General features: G+C 36.5%; 1 protein-coding gene across 1 annotated transcript; it reads left to right on the plus strand.

Annotated features, from left to right (window-relative positions):
• The first annotated feature begins 474 nt into the window (after positions 1 to 474).
• LOC135218173 (protein fem-1 homolog CG6966-like) lies at positions 475 to 15,680 on the plus strand. Its single transcript, XM_064254323.1, has 7 exons — positions 475 to 516; positions 13,015 to 13,162; positions 13,322 to 13,522; positions 13,652 to 13,870; positions 14,286 to 14,475; positions 14,612 to 14,828; positions 15,042 to 15,680. The coding sequence occupies exons 1-7, from the start codon at positions 475 to 477 to the stop codon at positions 15,678 to 15,680; spliced, it is 1,656 nt and encodes a 551-aa protein (XP_064110393.1).
• Positions 15,681 to 17,500: the final 1,820 nt, after the last annotated feature.

Here is a 17,500-nt window from a genome sequence, read left to right on the forward strand (position 1 = left end):
CCTTTTCCGACTAACTGGTGGTAAAAAGAAACTAGATCGTGACCAGGTGATACAGACATTATACGAAACATCTGGAAATGGATACTGATGCCACAAGGGTCTCACCAGACCCTTTCCTTCTCCTGACCTGCTTCCACTTCTGGCTTCTTAATCCTTTAAATTGCCCCCCCCCCCCCCCCCCCCCCCCCCCCCCCCCCCCCCCCCCCCCCCCCCCCCCCCCCCCCCCCTTCCTCACTCACGGTATGACAGTCTCTTCCCGAACTGACCGTAATTCCAGGGTCACGCTTCTCTTACTCTTTTTTTCTTTACTTTTGCATACACGCGTCGAAGAATGTGGAATTCCACCGTTAAACAAAAAGAAAATGGTAATGTTTAGAACACAACAATGAAGCCCTTTAGTTAGACTCAAATTAAATTCAAACGGAGTACTGTGAGAATATTCACACTGAGATCTCTGACACGCTCAAGGTCACCATGGCCGCCAGGGACTGTAACGGCTACAAAAGTCATGGCCAGGTAATTTAACCTTTCCCTCAAGTCCCACGGGAATCGATTGCCGTTGTAAAGGAGGTTATTTCCAAACAGAACGTTTACCCAGTCAACGTGCTATGAAAAACCGGATCATACCGGATGAAACTGTGCTAACAAATTCAAATGGTTTCCTTTTCTTCAGATGATAAATATAAATCTCCTTGCTGTACGTCTTAATATTTGCCCAAATAAATAAATGATTTTATATATATGAATATTATCACAACGTGATTCATATGCATGCATTAAATCTACCAATGTCCTTCAGCGTCCAATTCGCGCTACTGAGGGATTAATATATTTTCATATATGTTAACCGAAGGGTAATTTTTTAATTGATAATTTCTTCCTCTCCTGGATTCGAGCCAGCTCACAGAGGAGCAATCAGGACTTCAGTGGCAAATGAAAATTATATTTACGTAAAAACTGGTGAAAAAATGTAAAAATGGTTAAATAAATACAGAAAAATTGCGTGTACGTAAATGGTAAGGGACAAATATCAAAACAAGGAAACGGCAAAACCTATACCAGCTGGCCGTACTGCAGCCTACGTAGACAGTTGAACATTTATGCTCATGTTACAGCAGGATATAAGGTAAACCAAAATCCAGATCATTACAAATATGTGGAAATTCTGTATTGTACTTTCATGGATATGGATATAATTAACGGAAGTACGAATAATCTTAGAAAGAATGGAAATCATTGTTGTTTTGATAGACATTTGCCACCATAAAAAAAATAGCCACACTATATCTTCAAACATTCTTTTCCTTCTAAAAGACTCTGTCTGTGGATTGCAATAAACTCATTTAAGAACTCATTAGAACGTCTGATTCACTCCTTTTCACATTTCAGTATGCGAATTATCTGCAGTATTAACTGTTGTCCATATACTGGCTAAATGAGAGTAATTCATGGTAAATGTTTAACGAAATAGTATCTACGTACATACATAAGTTATCTCTTTTCTGTTACCTTACTTTTTTTAATGTGTCATTTATTGTTTTCCTCTGTTACCAATCTATACATAACTCTGAATTTCAAAACCTTCTTAAAACAAACGTCTTGCTAAGTAGATTTCTAAAGCAAGTTCAATTTCCTCAGCTTAATGATGTTTAATTACATGCAGTCAGCTTTTTAACTGTTTTAATTTATACTGTTTTTACTATTATTCTCAATATCATTACTGCGATTACCATTATTATGAATAATACTGTTTGTTACTACCGCTTCAGCCTCTGTCTGGATATTGCCGATAACCATTTTTATCATTTAATCTAGTGTGTATGGTTATTGTATATTACATTTATATCGCCCTGAGCTGACATGAAGGATCATGTTATTATTGTTATTGTTAGTAGTAGTAGTATAGTAGTAGTATAGTAGTAGTAGTAGTAGTAGTAGTAGTAGTAGTAGTACATTTCTTAATAATTATTTTCATATCCCCCAATCCAATATTACAAGTGATCAGAGTTAAATTATTGTAGGGGCCTTTCATGTTCCTCATGACGCCAAACAAATGCTCTAGACAGCCTTTATCCAATATTTATGCTAAAGCAACTATTGTTTTTCATCATATTTAATAGACCAATCGCTAACTCTTACAAAATTTTTATTCTTAAAAAATATAGAGATCAGGTCCTGTAAAAATTTAACTTCAAATAAGCTAATTTATCTGTCATTAGATTCAAATTCCAAATCCACAGCACGAAAATATAGCACTATTCTTATGGTATTCTTATGGTTGGAGTTCATTATATCGGACCAATTATTGATAGGGGAATATAGAGACTGATGTGATATCCAGTTACCTGACTTTAAGAAACCTTATTCCTAAGATATCTTAGAGTATTTGCATGTATCTGAATATGATAGTAAACTGCATTGCATTTTAACGCGTTGTCCTTATTCCCCAATTACACAAAATTCCTTCATCTTGTTTTTTTTTCATTTATACTGAAACATATTGTTACTAGCTTTCATAATTCTCGAATACTTCAATCTGAGACAGTCTTAATTCCCAATATAAAATCTAGAAAAAGAGGAATATTTCTTATTACCTGTGAAAGTGAGCCTGAGGTCGTTTGGTCCAGTCGACAACATCAGATGGGTGAATCACCCATAGCCCTACGGGCTGCTCTATGAGCATGAACCCGTGCTGGCATAAGGCCAGCTGAATCTCAAACAACAACACCCATAATCTGGCTAAGTTTGTTTTAGCTGGCCCTGGAAAAAACAACAACGGATGTTTACGTAACGGAAAAGTGTAAGAAACATTGCACAGAAATTATCACGTGTATACCTTATATTACGGAAATGTCATTCGACATAGATTTACAGTAAAAGTGATATTATACTTATACAATGAAAATGAGATTTGAATAAATATTGGTGACAATTGTGGAAACGTTTTATTAATATGAAATGATAGGTAACAATATGCAGCTAAGTATCAATGCACAACATATCAAAATAAGGGAGTAATAAAACTATTCATAGTGATTCTAATGGTAATAAATTTTGTTCGTTAACTAAAATACTTATAAATATACTCTCATCGCGCAAACACATACGAACATATATAATATATATATATATATATATATATATATATATATATATATATATATATATATATATATATATATATATATATATATATATATATATATATATATATATATATATGATACAGATATATCTCAAAATATGATGAATAAATATCACACAAACTTTTTCATATCAGTTAGGGTTGAGACCAACGAAGGTGTGGCGAAAAAAGATGCTTGTGTCCTATTGGTGTGTCATACCGTGGGCACCGGACACACCTCCCTGAGTCAGCCAATCAGAGCACCCCGAGAGACTCTCACGCGGTTGCCGAAGCATGGACCCTTCACTCAAAAATATTATCATTATGCAAATTCAATTAGTATTTTTGCTTAAAATTTACTCATTCATTAGACACTGATATTTCTTCAATCAATAGGATGCTTTCCCAGAAAGGAATCTATTTCCTTTACCGAAGGAGCATTGTAAGGATGAGTGAAATGAGATTTGGCATGGCCCGGGTGACCATTGGTCTGGGGATTAAGGACATTTCAAGTTGACCCCGCCTCTCCATATGCCCACCTGGGTATAAGTAGACCCAATCTGGGTAAAAATACTCAGTTACAAGTTTCCTGGAAGTTAAGTGACACGTGACTTGCTTGGTGCAAAAGTGCTTCCAACTTGCTTCAGTTGAAATTCCATCTGCCATAAAATACGCCGAGATGTACAGAACAGACGGTTCTTTTGTATGCGTCACAAAGGTAAGCAAAGTATACCTTTTTGGTATTTATGCTCTTGTTTGTGAAGATAAATATATATATTTTTAATACCTTGGATGATACAAGTATTCAGTTTCTGGCTTTCTCCTCGTCTCTTTGAAATTCTTGGGGGGAATCATTGAACAGTCTGGTAATCTTATTGAAATGTTCTCTCTCCTAAGACTTTTCTGAATCGTGACATTGTTTGTGTAACTGATTTTGTGTAAATATTTTCGCGATGTAAGTCAAATCCCATATATCCTACTCAACACCACGTTAAAGAGGTTACCATTTGAGCTTACTTGAATAATGTGAGTTACCTTATGTAAAGAGAAGGTTTCGTTTCCAGTCTGGCCACTTTATCAATAAAAACGGCAATTTTTTCGCAAAGAATTCCATTGTCCACTATAGAATCCTGTACTAGTCCAAACTCATTATTACTTTATTATTTTATCAAGCATTTCATTTTATCTATTTTTATGTAAAAGTATTTTTCCTTGAATGGTCAATCTCTTAGGTAAAAGTCCCATTTTCATTAGTCAGTATTTAATTTCATAAACAATCTTGATCTAATCCAGCCAACCACCAACTAAGTTCTTGCGTCTTTCACTCTTTAAACATTAGTTTTATTAATTTTGGCTTTCAATATAGATTGTTTTGCTTCATCCCGATGATATATCATTGACCCTTTATTTAATTTTTATCTTGCACTTCATTCAGTTTTTATTTGCTGTTAAAGTTGTCATTCCCTATGTAGGACGGCTTTATACATGTGAGGTTTTCAGTATTTTGGGAAGCCGCGTGTGCTAAACCCATTTGGAAAATATCAAAATATAACTCCTGCAACTGATCAAAGGTTTTTGGCTCTTTTAATTCATTTTAATATTAGTTTTTTTTTTCACTTTTCTCATCGTTTTTTCAAAATCATTCAAACTTACTGAATCTGCTATGTCTCATGGCGAACACTGGGAGATCCGGAGGGACCTCCTTGTCTAAACTATGCTTCAAAGCAGTTAAAGTTATCGGCCAGGTTTTCGTGGGATTTTCTCAGTTGTAATATATTGTCTTGGTTTTTATAATAAAGTCGTTATGCTGGTCTCTGGCCTGACTGTTTTGTACGGTGACCAATTTTCATTACTTCTTGATTCTTTCAATATTTCTATAGATCTCTCATTTTTTTCCTTAGTGTCACGTAAATCACTGTTAATCCACTTGTCATTTTCTTTAGCTATTATTTGCCTTGTCACTTCTGGACATTTATCATTTATACTTTGCTATAGACTGTAAAGCAGCTTACGGGCTTGTTTCTGCTATATTTTCTTATGCTCTCAACATTAATTCATCAGCTTTAAAGTTGGTTTTCTTTCTGTAAGTGAAAGTATTTTTTTAGTGCATAGCCTTTCCAGATATATGCTGAGTGTAACTAGTTATGTATTGCAGATAATCCACATATTCAGACTCTACTTGTATGTCACTGGTAACCTCGTTTTTGTTTTGTATCACTAGGCCAATAGTGTGGTTCAATAATGACGTCGGTTTTCTCATAACATTTACAAGGTCATGGCTTTCAAGTAACTCTATCAATTCTTTGTTATCATCTAAATGTAGGTTGAAGTCACCACAAATCAGTGTGCTTTTGTTATCAGTTAACAAGTCGAGGAAGTAATTGAATTAGTCTAGGAAAACTATCTCTTACTTGTGCTTTGTGGTTTGCGAACTGCTATGATTTGTATGTGTTTGTTTGTGTGTCATTTTGGTGCTGATTTATTTTCATGTGAAAAAGAGAGACCGTGGTGACACTTCTTTTGTTTTTTACTAGAATAATCGCTTACATTATTGCTTAGCCAAGTCTCCGTTAGCATGCATATATTTAGGTTGTGATCGTTTATAGGGTTTCTAATAGTGTTGGTTTTATTTCCTGCTGGCTGTATATCTTTTAAATTGTACAGGAGATTATTGGTCAAAGCCATGATCCGTATAATTTTATACCTTTGATAAATGTTCAATATATACTTATTGCCATCATATGCGCTATGTTTAGTATCATTGTGGCCTTCCTTTAAACAATTTTTACACTTTAAGGTGGGGTTAGTACATTCATTTGATTTGTGATTTTCCCCACATTTAGGACAAACTTGGAATTTTTTTACGATTTTCTGCGCTATGGCAAATTTCCTGACTTTTATAGCATTGATAGGGCATTTAACAGTCGTAAAAGTTGGGTACAGTGTACACAACTTGTCACCTTTATCATAAATAGCCTTTCGTATTTGTGATGTGCGTTTGATGATATAGTGCTTATATTTATCATCTTTGGCTTTCATTTCCTTTACAATGTTTCAGGTCGTTATTTTCAGATGAATATGTGGTTTCCTAATTTTCATATACATATTCACACATATTCATATATACGTATGCATACAACCGTTCTTAAAAGATTATAAAACAAGAAAAAAAAAAATAGAGTCGTCATCGCCGTGCACATATACAATCCCATAACATTGATGGAGAGAGTGAAAAAATATTTCAGAAATGAGATTATCTATCCATGGATTTTTCTTGACAATGTTAATTGTCCTTCGAGACATATGCTACTCTTATTTTGGGTTGGAGGTTACCCTTCTCATTTACTGTTATATTACTGATGATTTTCTGAATCTCTGTTTTCGGCTTTTCTAAGTTTTTTCCTATCTGGAAATCTTACAAATAAGTATCCATCTCTTGTTGTTTTAACCTGTTCAACTGGCGCCGTTGTTTTACTCATAATTTCCTTCTTTTTATTTGCTGCGTGCTCTCTTTGTTTGTAAATTTGAATCAAAGGCACTTTTTTGTCTTTAGTGATTCTGCATAAGTTTTGTCTAGGTTTTGTAATAATCTCTACGTTTTTATCAACATTGTCAATTTTGTTTTGAGTTTACCAACAGTTTTTTTTTACCTGGCATTTCACCCAATTTCTAATCACACGTGGAAATTTCTGTACCCATAGGTCCATGGTACAACCCTGGCACTTATTCGTCTCTACGCTATAATGAAGGAGATTCAAGTATAATGAAATTATAATAATTTGATTCTAACACGAATTAATACTAATTTTCCCTTGGCATTTGAATAACACCGAGGCGATACTGAATACGTATTTTTCAACAAAGCTCATGTTCCCTGGCTTTAAGTTTCCACATTTACTAAAGATATGAAACTGTGAGACGAATACCTTTATTTACTGAATCAAGGGTTGAGCACATTTTTATTTACTGATTCGAGGGTTGAAGAACATTTTTATTTACTGATCAAGGGTTGAGCACAGTTTTTATTACTGATTCGAGGGTTGAAGAACATTTTTATTTACTGATTCAAGGTTTGAAATATCTCCTTATTTACTGAATCAGGAGTTGAAGCATGTTTTTTTATTGAACTGATTCAAGTTGAAGCATATTTTTATTTTTTTCACTGAATCAAGGGTCCAAACGTATCTTTATTTACTGCATCAAGGGTTCAAGCATGGCTTTTTTACTGATTCATGTGTTGGAGCATATCTTCATCTACTGATTCAAGGGTTTGAAACTAAAACACATAAGAATACCTTAAAATTACTGTTTTTTGAGTTTTGAAATGAGAAGTTCATGAAAGGCTCCAGATTTTCTTTTATTTCTTATTTTACTTATGTATAGTTTTCTCGAAACGCACGCTCATTTTCAGAATTACATAAAAGGGCTACAAGAATCCAACAAGGAAGGAACACTTGACGTTGACACCAGTATTTGATAGAAAATGTTTATTCCCTTGACCACTAGCTTGGTTTAAAATGACCAAAACCTCCATAGGTCAGAAGTTCAAGCGATGGTGCAATACATTACTACCCTAAACATACTCTCTTTGAATTTTGATACATTTTTATCTATTTGTTAGTCTATTAATTTATTTTTTTCACTTTTTACTAAGTGGGGTATCTTCAGTCTGTTTCCCTTTACCTAATCTTACTTCTTCCTAACGAACACCATATTCTTTGGAAGCTGGAATTTCAAGCCAATGGACCCCTGTGGGCTTGTTCATATGAATAGGTTTCATCTTCTGAATAATTATAATATTTATATTAATAATATAATAATAATAATAATAATAATGAGAGAAACGAAATTTATAAATACATTTCATCTACGAAAGAAGCTTGGCTATGAACATACTGTTTCACGAGAATCTTGTGCATAACATGACCATGTAGTAGTGGATTTGTTCACCACCAATGAGAGGATATATTCAAGAAATTAGTTTATTATTTTTTTTTTTTTGCTCTAGCACAGTCCTCCAATACAACTGGGTGATATTTATAGTGTGGGGTTCCAGGTTGCATGCTGCCTCCTTAGGAGTCAAACACTTTTCTTACTATGTGCGCCTTTTCTAGGATCACACTCTTCTGCATGAGTCCTGGAGCTACTTCAGCCTCTAGTTTTTCTGGATTCCTTTTCAGGGATCTTGGGATCGTGCCTGGTGCTCCTATGATTATGGGTACAATTTCCACTGGCATATCCCATATCCTTCTTATTTCTATTTTCAGATCTTGATACTTATCCATTTTTTCCCTCTCTTTCTCTTTAACTCTGGTGTCCCATTGTATTGCGACATCAATGAGTGATACTTTCTTCTTGACTTTGTCAATCAACGTCACGTCTGGTCTATTTGCACGTATCACCCTATCTGTTCTGATACCATAGTCCCAGAGAATCTTTGCCTGATCGTTTTCTATCACTCCCTCAGGTTGGTGCTCGTACCACTTATTACTGCAAGGTAGCTGATGTTTCTTGCACAGGCTCCAGTGGAGGGCTTTTGCCACTGAATCATGCCTCTTTTGGTACTGGTTCTGTGCAAGTGCCGGGCATTCGCTTGCTATGTGGTTTATGGTTTCATTTTTCATATTGCACTTCCTACATATGGGAGAGATGTTATTTCCGTCTATCGTTCTTTGAATATATCTGGTTCTTAGGGTCTGATCTTGTGCCGCTATTATCATTCCTTCAGTTTCCTTCTTTAGCTCTCCCCTCTGTAGCTATTCCCATGTGTCATCGCTGGCTAGTTCTTTAGTCTGTCTCATGTATTGTCCGTGCATTGGTTTGTTGTGCCAGTCCTCTGTTCTGTTTGTCATTCTCATGTCTCTGTATATTTCTTTTATTAGTCCTTTTTCCCATGCACTCTTTAGCCACTCGTTTTCACTGGTTTTCAGATATTGCCTCAGTGATTACTGGCACTGCCCCTGTGTTTATGGCTTTTATCATATTTCCGGCGTTGAGTTTTGACTTGAGTATCGCCTTGAGTCTCTGCATATATTCTTTCCTGATTGTGTCCTTCATCTCTTGGTGTTTTATATCCCCTCCTTCCATTATTACCATGTATTTGTATCCAGTCTCATCTATGTGTTTGATGTTGCTCCCATCTGGTAGCTTTCTCCCTTCAGTTCTCGTTACTTTGCCTTTTTGTATGTTGACTAAGGCGCATTTTTCTATTCCAAACTCCATCCTGATGTCCCCAGATACAATCCTTACGGTCTGGATTATGCTATCTATTTCCTTGATGCTCTTATCATATAGCTTGATGTCGACCATGAACATCAGATGGTTGATTCTGTTGTCTCTTTTCTTGAGTTGGTACCCGGCATCCATCTTCTGTAGTACTTTTGTCATGGGAATCATGGCTACTACGAAGAGTACTGGGGATAGTGAGTCTCCCTGGAAGATCCCTCTCCTGATATCAACCTCTGCTGGTCTTATTCCAGAGCTTGAAAGTATTGTATTCCAGTTGCGCATTGTATTTTTGAGGAAGCTGATGGTGTTTTCCTCTGGCCCATATATTTTCAGGCATTCTATTAGCCATGTGTGTGGTATCATGTCGAAGGCTTTCTTATAGTCTATTATTATTATTATTATTATTATTACTTTTATTATTTTTTATACTTTTACTTATTATTATTATTATTATTATTATTATTATTACTTTTACTACTTTTTATTAATATTATTATTATTATTATTATTATTATTATTATTATTGCTGTTGAAAGTGATTGCTGCATCAGCTGCATTAATCATGGATAGAGTCTTCTTTGTATTTCTGATTGCTGCTTTTTCTCTGGTACATCTGGCGAGTAACGTGGCGATGCAGTACTACTACAGAAAAAGTAGTAATCGGAAATATTCAGAAGACTCTACAAGATTAATGTAGTTGATGTAGCAATCACTTTCCTCTTGCTAGTATTATTAGCATCTTTAATTGCTACCTCAGGTGCGTTGGTTTATAAAGGTTCTCTGTATTTTTCTAATTATTGTTTTCTCATTATTGCTTAATCTAGTGAGCAACGCACCGAAGTTGGCATGTCTTAAATAGGTAATAGTCAAAGTAGACTGAATTTTATTAACAAAATTCCGGTAGGGGGTAGTCATATTTTCAAGATTTTTACCTGCAATAAACTCTACAGGATATACCTGAAACTGACTACCACCATTGACTTTGCCTTTACCATATTTGAGACATGCTACCTTCGGTGCGTTGCTCACCAGTTTAAGTAACAATGAGAAACCATGATTAGAGAAATAGAGAAGAACCTTCATAAAATCAAACGCAGCTGAGGCAGCAATTACTTTTAATAAAACATGTTAAAAAGAGGTTTACTACCAGCATATTATTATTATTATTATTATTTTATATTATTATTATTATTATTATTATTATTATTATTTCAAGAGAGAGAGAGAGAAATCGTTAATGACTTTGATGACTATGGTATCATAGTTTATTTGTAAAATTCAAATATATACACCAATTTTGGCTATTCGGAAAGTAGAGGAGAATTTCTACAAGTGTAACGCTGCTGAAGTAGCCATTACTATTAATAAAGTCCGCTTGAGAGAGAGTGGGCTTCCTAAGTACACTATTATTATTTAATTATTTTTATTTTTTTTTTTTTTTTTTTTTTTTTGCTCTATCACAGTCCTCCAATTCGACTGGGTGGTATTTATAGTGTGGGGCTCCGGGTTGCATCCTGCCTCCTTAGGAGTCCATCACTTTTTCTTACTATGTGTGCCGTTTTCTAGGAATCACACTCTTCTGCATGAGTCCTGGAGCTACTTCAGCCTCTAGGTTTTCTAGATTCCTTTTCAGGGATCTTGGGATCGTCCCTAGTGCTCCTATGATTATGGTACGATTTCCACTGGCATATCCCATATCCTTCTTATTTCTATTTTCAGATCTTGATACTTATCCATTTTTCCCTCTCTTTCTCTTCAACTCTGGTGTCCCATGGTATTGCGACATCAATGAGTGATACTTTCTTCTTGACTTTGTCAATCAACGTCACGTCTGGTCTGTTTGCACGTATCACCCTATCCGTTCTGATACCATAGTCCCAGAGGATCTTTGCCTGATCGTTTTCTATCACTCCCTCAGGTTGGTGCTCGTACCACTTATTACTGCAAGGTAGCTGATGTTTCTTGCACAGGCTCCAGTGAGGGCTTTTGCCACTGAATCATGCCTCTTTTTGTACTGGTTCTGTGCAAGTGCGGGCATTCGCTTGCTATGTGGTTTATGGTTTCATTTTTCGTATTGCACTTCCTACATATGGGAGAGATGTAATTTCCGTCTATCGTTCTTTGAACGTATCTGGCTCTTAGGGCCTGATCTTGTGCCGCTGTTATCATTCCTTCAGTTTCCTTCTTTAGCTCTCCCCTCAGTAGCCATTGCCACTTGTCATCGCTGGCTAGTTCTTTAGTCTGTCTTATGTATTGTCCGTGCATTGGTTGTTGTGCCGGTCCTCTGTTCTGTCTGTCATTCTCCTGTCTCTGTATAGTTCTGGGTCTTCGTCTACTTTTATTAGTCCTTCTTCCCATGCATTCTTTAGCCACTCGTCTTCACTGGTTTTCATATATTGCCCCAGTGCTCTGTTTTCGATGTTTACGCAGTCCTCTATACTTAGTAGTCCTCTCCCTCCTTCCTTTCGTGTTATGTATAGTCTGTCGTATTTGCTCTTGGGTGTAGTGCTTTGTGTATTGTCATATGTTTCCTGGTTTTCTGATCTATGCTGCGGAGTTCTGCCTTCGTCCATTCCACTATTCCTGCGCTGTATCTGATTACTGGCACTGCCCATGTTTATTTTGGCTTTTTATCATATTTCCGGCGTTGAGTTTTGACTTGAGTATCGCCTTGAGTCTCTGCATATATTCTTTCCTGACCGTGTCCTTCATCTCTTGGTGTTTTATATCCCCTCCTTCCATTATTCCCAGGTATTTTGTATCCTGTCTCATCTATGTGTTTGATGTTGCTCCCATCTGGTAGCTTTATCCCTTCCGTTCTCGTTACTTTGCCTTTTTGTATGTTGACTAAGGCGCATTTTTCTATTCCAAACTCCATCCTGATGTCCCCAGATACAATCCTTACAGTCTGGATTAGGGTATCTATTTCCTTGATGCTCTTACCATACAGCTTGATGTCGTCCATGAACATCAGATGGTTGATTCTGTTGCCTCTTTTCTTGAGTTGGTACCCGGCATCCATCTTCTGTAGGTACTTTTTGTCATGGGAATCATAGGCTACTACGAAGAGTAGTGGGGACAGTGAGTCGCCCTGGAAGATCCCTCTCCTGATATTAACCTCTGCTAGTCTTTTATTCCGAACTTGTAAGTATTGTATTTCCAGTTGCGCATTGTATTTTTCAGGAAGCTGATGGTGTTTTCCTCTGCCCATGTGTGTGGTATCATGTCGAAGGCTTTCTTGTAGTCTATCCATGCCATGCTCAGGTTGGTTTTCCTTTTCCTACTGTTCTTCATTACCATTTTGTCTATCAGGAGCTGGTCTTTTGTGCCCCTACACTTCCTTCTGCAGCCTTTCTGTTGGTGGGCAGGTGATAGGCCTGTAGTTACTGGCTATATTTCCTTTATTCTTGTCTTTTTGTACTAGAGATGTTCTTCCTGTGGTCATCCATTTGGGTGCATGGTGATTTGAGATACAATGCTGGAGTTGTTCTGCTATTCGTGGGTGTAGGGCCTTGAAGTTTTTGAGCCAGTATCCATGGACTTCATCGGGACCTGGGGCTTTCCAGTTATTATTATTATTATTATTATTATCATTATTATTATTATTGCTTAGTTGTTGCTACTTTTGTTGGTTATTTCATTCTTGTACTGTGCATTTTCAGACGTTTCCATCGGGAGTTAAGTACTGCGTTGAGAGAGTCAAGGAGGGGCGGGATTCGATACTGTGCACGGCAGCTCTTCTTGGACACACAAACTGCGTCAGGATCCTCGTTGAATACAGAGGCGCAGACGTCGAAGAACTGGGCTCAGGTAAGTCATTTGAAATGTCAAAAGACAGGTTTCCCTGACTTGCTGTACTTAGGGCATGACTGAAAACTTGGTTAGTTTTTCATGATATTTCTTTAACATTGATAAATAAGAAGTTTATTTGCAGCCTCAGACAGACCATTGAATTGTTGTTCTTTGCAGTTTCTACTGGAGGGCCTCTTCTGTCTGGAGTTAGTCCTTTATGGTGCGCTGCTTTCGAAGAGCATTACTGGGTTATTGCCTATCTTCTTTCTAAAGGCGCCAATCCAAATGGCAATACAAGTTTCTACAGCACTCCATTGCAAGCTGCATGTGAGCTAGGGTACTTCCATATTGTCAGACTTCTTGTGGAACATGGGGCCTGTGAGTTTTCAATGCGCTTGGGTTTTGTTGTAAACTGCTATATAGTTTTTGTTTTTAGTACAGAGTTGGCAAATCATGCTTTAGGTCGAGAAGTTTATTGTAATACATTGATCGGTCTATTTCTCCCAGATATCGAGGCTGCTGATGACCGCGCTGTCACTTGTCTGATGCTTGCTTCCTTCGGCGGCCATTTGGAAATCGTGAAGTACCTTTTGGAAGTGGGCGCTGATGTCAATGGCAAAAACATAGAAGGCGAAGGTGCACTCCACGCCTGCGCAAAGGCAGGACATCTGGAAGTAATGAAACTGCTGCTGGAACACAACGCTTGGATGGGTGCCGACTATTCTGGTGAGTCTTGCTTGACATTCCTAGATGTTGCGTATTCTTATCCAGATCTTGACCTACCTGGATTCCAGCGCTGTCATGTGATAGGTTTTATGCCAGAATTATAATTCCAAGAGACATAAGAAAGACTAGCATACTGCACTTCTCCGCGTATTTTTTCCCAGAATTAATGTCTCTGGCCTAAAAACTTATTCTTCTAATATATATTAAATTTCTAATTGAACACAAGTGCAACAAATGATTTTGATGGCTCGAATGAATGTTATTTTCAAGAAATGAAAAGAAAAGTAGTTCAACTATTCAAACACCGTAGTTCCATTAGTCCAAGTAACGATAAATATCTCCCTTTTTGAATGGAATCAGGTGACCACTAAGTAAATTAAACTTATTCCTCTATTCATTGTCTTCCCTTTACCAGGATTAACGCCTTTGCTTGTGGCCAGCTCTCGTGGTCATAGGGACATGGTAGAATATCTGTTAAGTAGAAATGACCTGGTATCTGCAAAGGAGAAAGCTGATGCATTGGAGCTACTTGGAGCTTCCCTTTTCAACAGTACGGAAGATATAGTCGCTACAGTTAATTACTGGAAATCAGCAATCAATCAGAGGTAAGTTTTCCAGCTTTTTCTGTATGATACTGTGAATGCACTAATCTACGTATTATTCTCTGGCATTATTGGTTAGCTAAAATAATTTTTATATATTTTTAATTCGAGTTACCTAAATGTTGCAATATATTTCCAGGTACGTCAATGGCGCCCTCATATATCCAAAAACCCAAGATAATTTGTCTTGTCCTTCAGATGAAGAGTTCAGTGAAGTCAACACCTTGGAGGATTTAGAAAATATAGAATTAGATCCTCAAGAAGTTCAATTGCAGGCACTTCTCGTGATGGAAAGGATTTTAGGCCCTGGTCACTTGCAAACAATGAAGAATATTAATAAAATAGGGATTGCTCATGTAAATAGCTAAGCTATAAAACTATGCATCAAATTATGGGCTCACGCCATCGATACGCAACGAAATCAGTTGAATCCACTGCACCAGAGTAGGCTGTTTCACTTCAGATCATTAGCCGACCTATTTGGATTCCTAACAAACACTGCAAATGCACACAACTGGAATGATGATCCCAAGGAATATACTGATGATTTTATGAATGTTTTTTCAAAGGGAATCGAAGAAATGGAGCTGATTATTTCTGCATTGAACAATGCTGACGATTATGTAAGGAGCAAACACAAATCTCACGTGGACCAGTTTATCATGATAGTTTTGCATTTTTTGGTGCCGTTTACGAGATTGCAGCCTGACCTCCCTGACTGCCAGCGGCACACAGTGAAAAAAGCAATGTATACGCTAGTTAAGAAGGGTCTCAGGAATTCCCTGGGTTCGACTCCTTTGCAAGTCGCTTGCTCCCCAGAATTTGAGGAAATTGAAGATCCGGATCTGCCTATGTCTGCCACTCCCAGAGCGGAAGTCGTGAACCTTCTGCTAGAGACTGGCTCTGATCCCAGTGCCACAGACAACGAAGGTAACACACCTCTCCACGCAATTGCCAAGAACGAAGAGTGTCCCAAAGGTATAGTAGACGCCCTCTTGTCAAGAGGGGCTCACTTAGATGCTAAGAATGGTCAGGGCCAGACGTTCGCATCCTTGAGAGCTGACCAAGGGCAGCCAGTATCTCAGTTAGTAAATGTTGTTCGTCACACCTCTTTGCAGTGCCTGGCTGCAGCGTGTATTAAGAGTCAGGGTATTTCTTACAAGGGCATCTTACATCCTCGACTTGAGCAGTTTGTTGACATGCACTGAGTAGGTGTGCTTTTGTCCATATGGAATCACCCATTCCTGTTACATGCTGTATATATTGAATTGGTGTACTTTATGCTTGTAAGAATATGTATATTTGTTCGTAATTTTTTGTACATATTCATAATTAGTATAAGTTAAGTAACCAATTATGGTTATATGTAACATTTATTATAAATGTATCGTCTATTTATGTTTCCATTATATCATCTATCATTATTTCATCTACGTATGTTTACAGTATATCATTATGTGAGATTGTGTATATCATTATATGATGCTTATCTTTGTGTATATCATTATATGATGTTTATCTTTGTGTATATCATTATATGATGTTTATCTTTGTGTATATCATTATATGATGTTTATCTTTGTGTATATCATTATATGATGTTTATCTTTATCGTGGTTTTTCATAAATTGTGTTAAATATATAGCCCGTAAACCAATGCTATATTTTCTTTATAACCTCTAATCGTTGTTCAGTTCATTTCTTTTTTGTTGTGTGATAACTAAATCGTACTATGAGGTTTGTCACTTTAATTATGAGGGGTTTGTCGCTTTAATTATGAGGGGTAAGTCCAGCAAATTATTTTGATGGTTCTAATGAATATTATTTCTAAGAAATGAAAAGAAAAGTAGTTCAACTATTCAAGCACCGTAGTTCCATTGTCCTTATCTTTGCACGAGGAGTCATTCAAAACCAGTGAACTGGTCTTTGGCTTTTGTCTTGTCCAGTCTTGATAGAATGAAAGAAATGAAGAGAGATTTGACGTCCAAGTTGAAGAAAGTGATCATTTTCTGCTTTCTTATTTTTCTTGGAATCTTAATTCTGGCAAAAAAAGTATTAATGCTTCCTTTGCATGGCTGCGTGATACATATGTTACCTGGTATTTACGACATGTCTTAACATTTTAATATTTTATTTTATGAGACTTCCAAAGAATTCACCTTCAAATTGTTCTCTAAAACGAAAGTAACGTTTTTCGCTACTAAACAATCCAGAACACACGGTCACTAAATTAAATAGGTCTGACTAGGTATTGGTTAACTTTTAGCAATTTTCATAATTAACATAACAGATTTGTAGAAACATATGTTTGAAAACTCGTGAAACTGCTTGATACACACTGGGTGTATATCAAACTTTTAATCAATGAATTACAAAGTCTTCCTTACATTCTTCAATATTATAATGAATTTTGTGACAGGTAGATAAAAGAAATTAGAAACCGATACAAAATACTGTTCCCTTTCCTAATAATGATGAAATGGTTCCTGGCTGCTTGGTAGTTTAGGTGTAGAAGGTATCCATAAATTTTCATCGATGGATAACTATTAAAAATTATTAAGTGAAACGAATAATATTTCGTCTGATGAAATGTAGAAGTGGCTTAGATTTGAGGAAAAATACGTTAATTAATTTACATCAATGGTGAATAACAAATTTTATAAAAGGCCGATAAGGGAAGAACAGTGCTGGATAAGGCATATTAAGGCTTACAATAGCCTGAGGGAAAGGTGCTGTTTTAAGACAATTTCAATAACTTCTCGAATTGAGAGACTTAAAAGGAAAGTCAGGAAAAGTAGGTGAAATATTATGATTAAAGTAATTATATCTCTTCTACTGATACAAAGTGGATTGGGTGATGTTCCTGTGCATATGTCAACAAATATGCAACTTGTTGAAAAAAGTATTTTTTATAACATTGCGTATAAAAAAAATGCCACAAACTAAACAACAGCATTCCTGAAAACATGAATAATATAGCTACCAAGGATTTATGTTCACATTTGATTGCTGGATAAGTAATGGGGTA

The sequence above is a fragment of the Macrobrachium nipponense genome, chromosome 9, assembly GCF_015104395.2.
Source record: "Macrobrachium nipponense isolate FS-2020 chromosome 9, ASM1510439v2, whole genome shotgun sequence".
NCBI lineage: Eukaryota > Metazoa > Arthropoda > Malacostraca > Decapoda > Palaemonidae > Macrobrachium > Macrobrachium nipponense.

What these genes read in the sequence shown, in the direction of transcription:
- LOC135218173 (XM_064254323.1), top strand. Translation starts at nt 475, where the DNA reads ATGGCCGCCAGGGACTGTAACGGCTACAAAAGTCATGGCCAG. An exon ending in GCTACAAAAGTCATGGCCAG is followed by an intron (nt 517 to 13,014) that starts GTAATTTAACCT and finishes GTGCATTTTCAG; the next exon opens with ACGTTTCCATCGGGAGTTAA. An exon ending in AAATCAGCAATCAATCAGAG is followed by an intron (nt 14,476 to 14,611) that starts GTAAGTTTTCCA and finishes ATATATTTCCAG; the next exon opens with GTACGTCAATGGCGCCCTCA.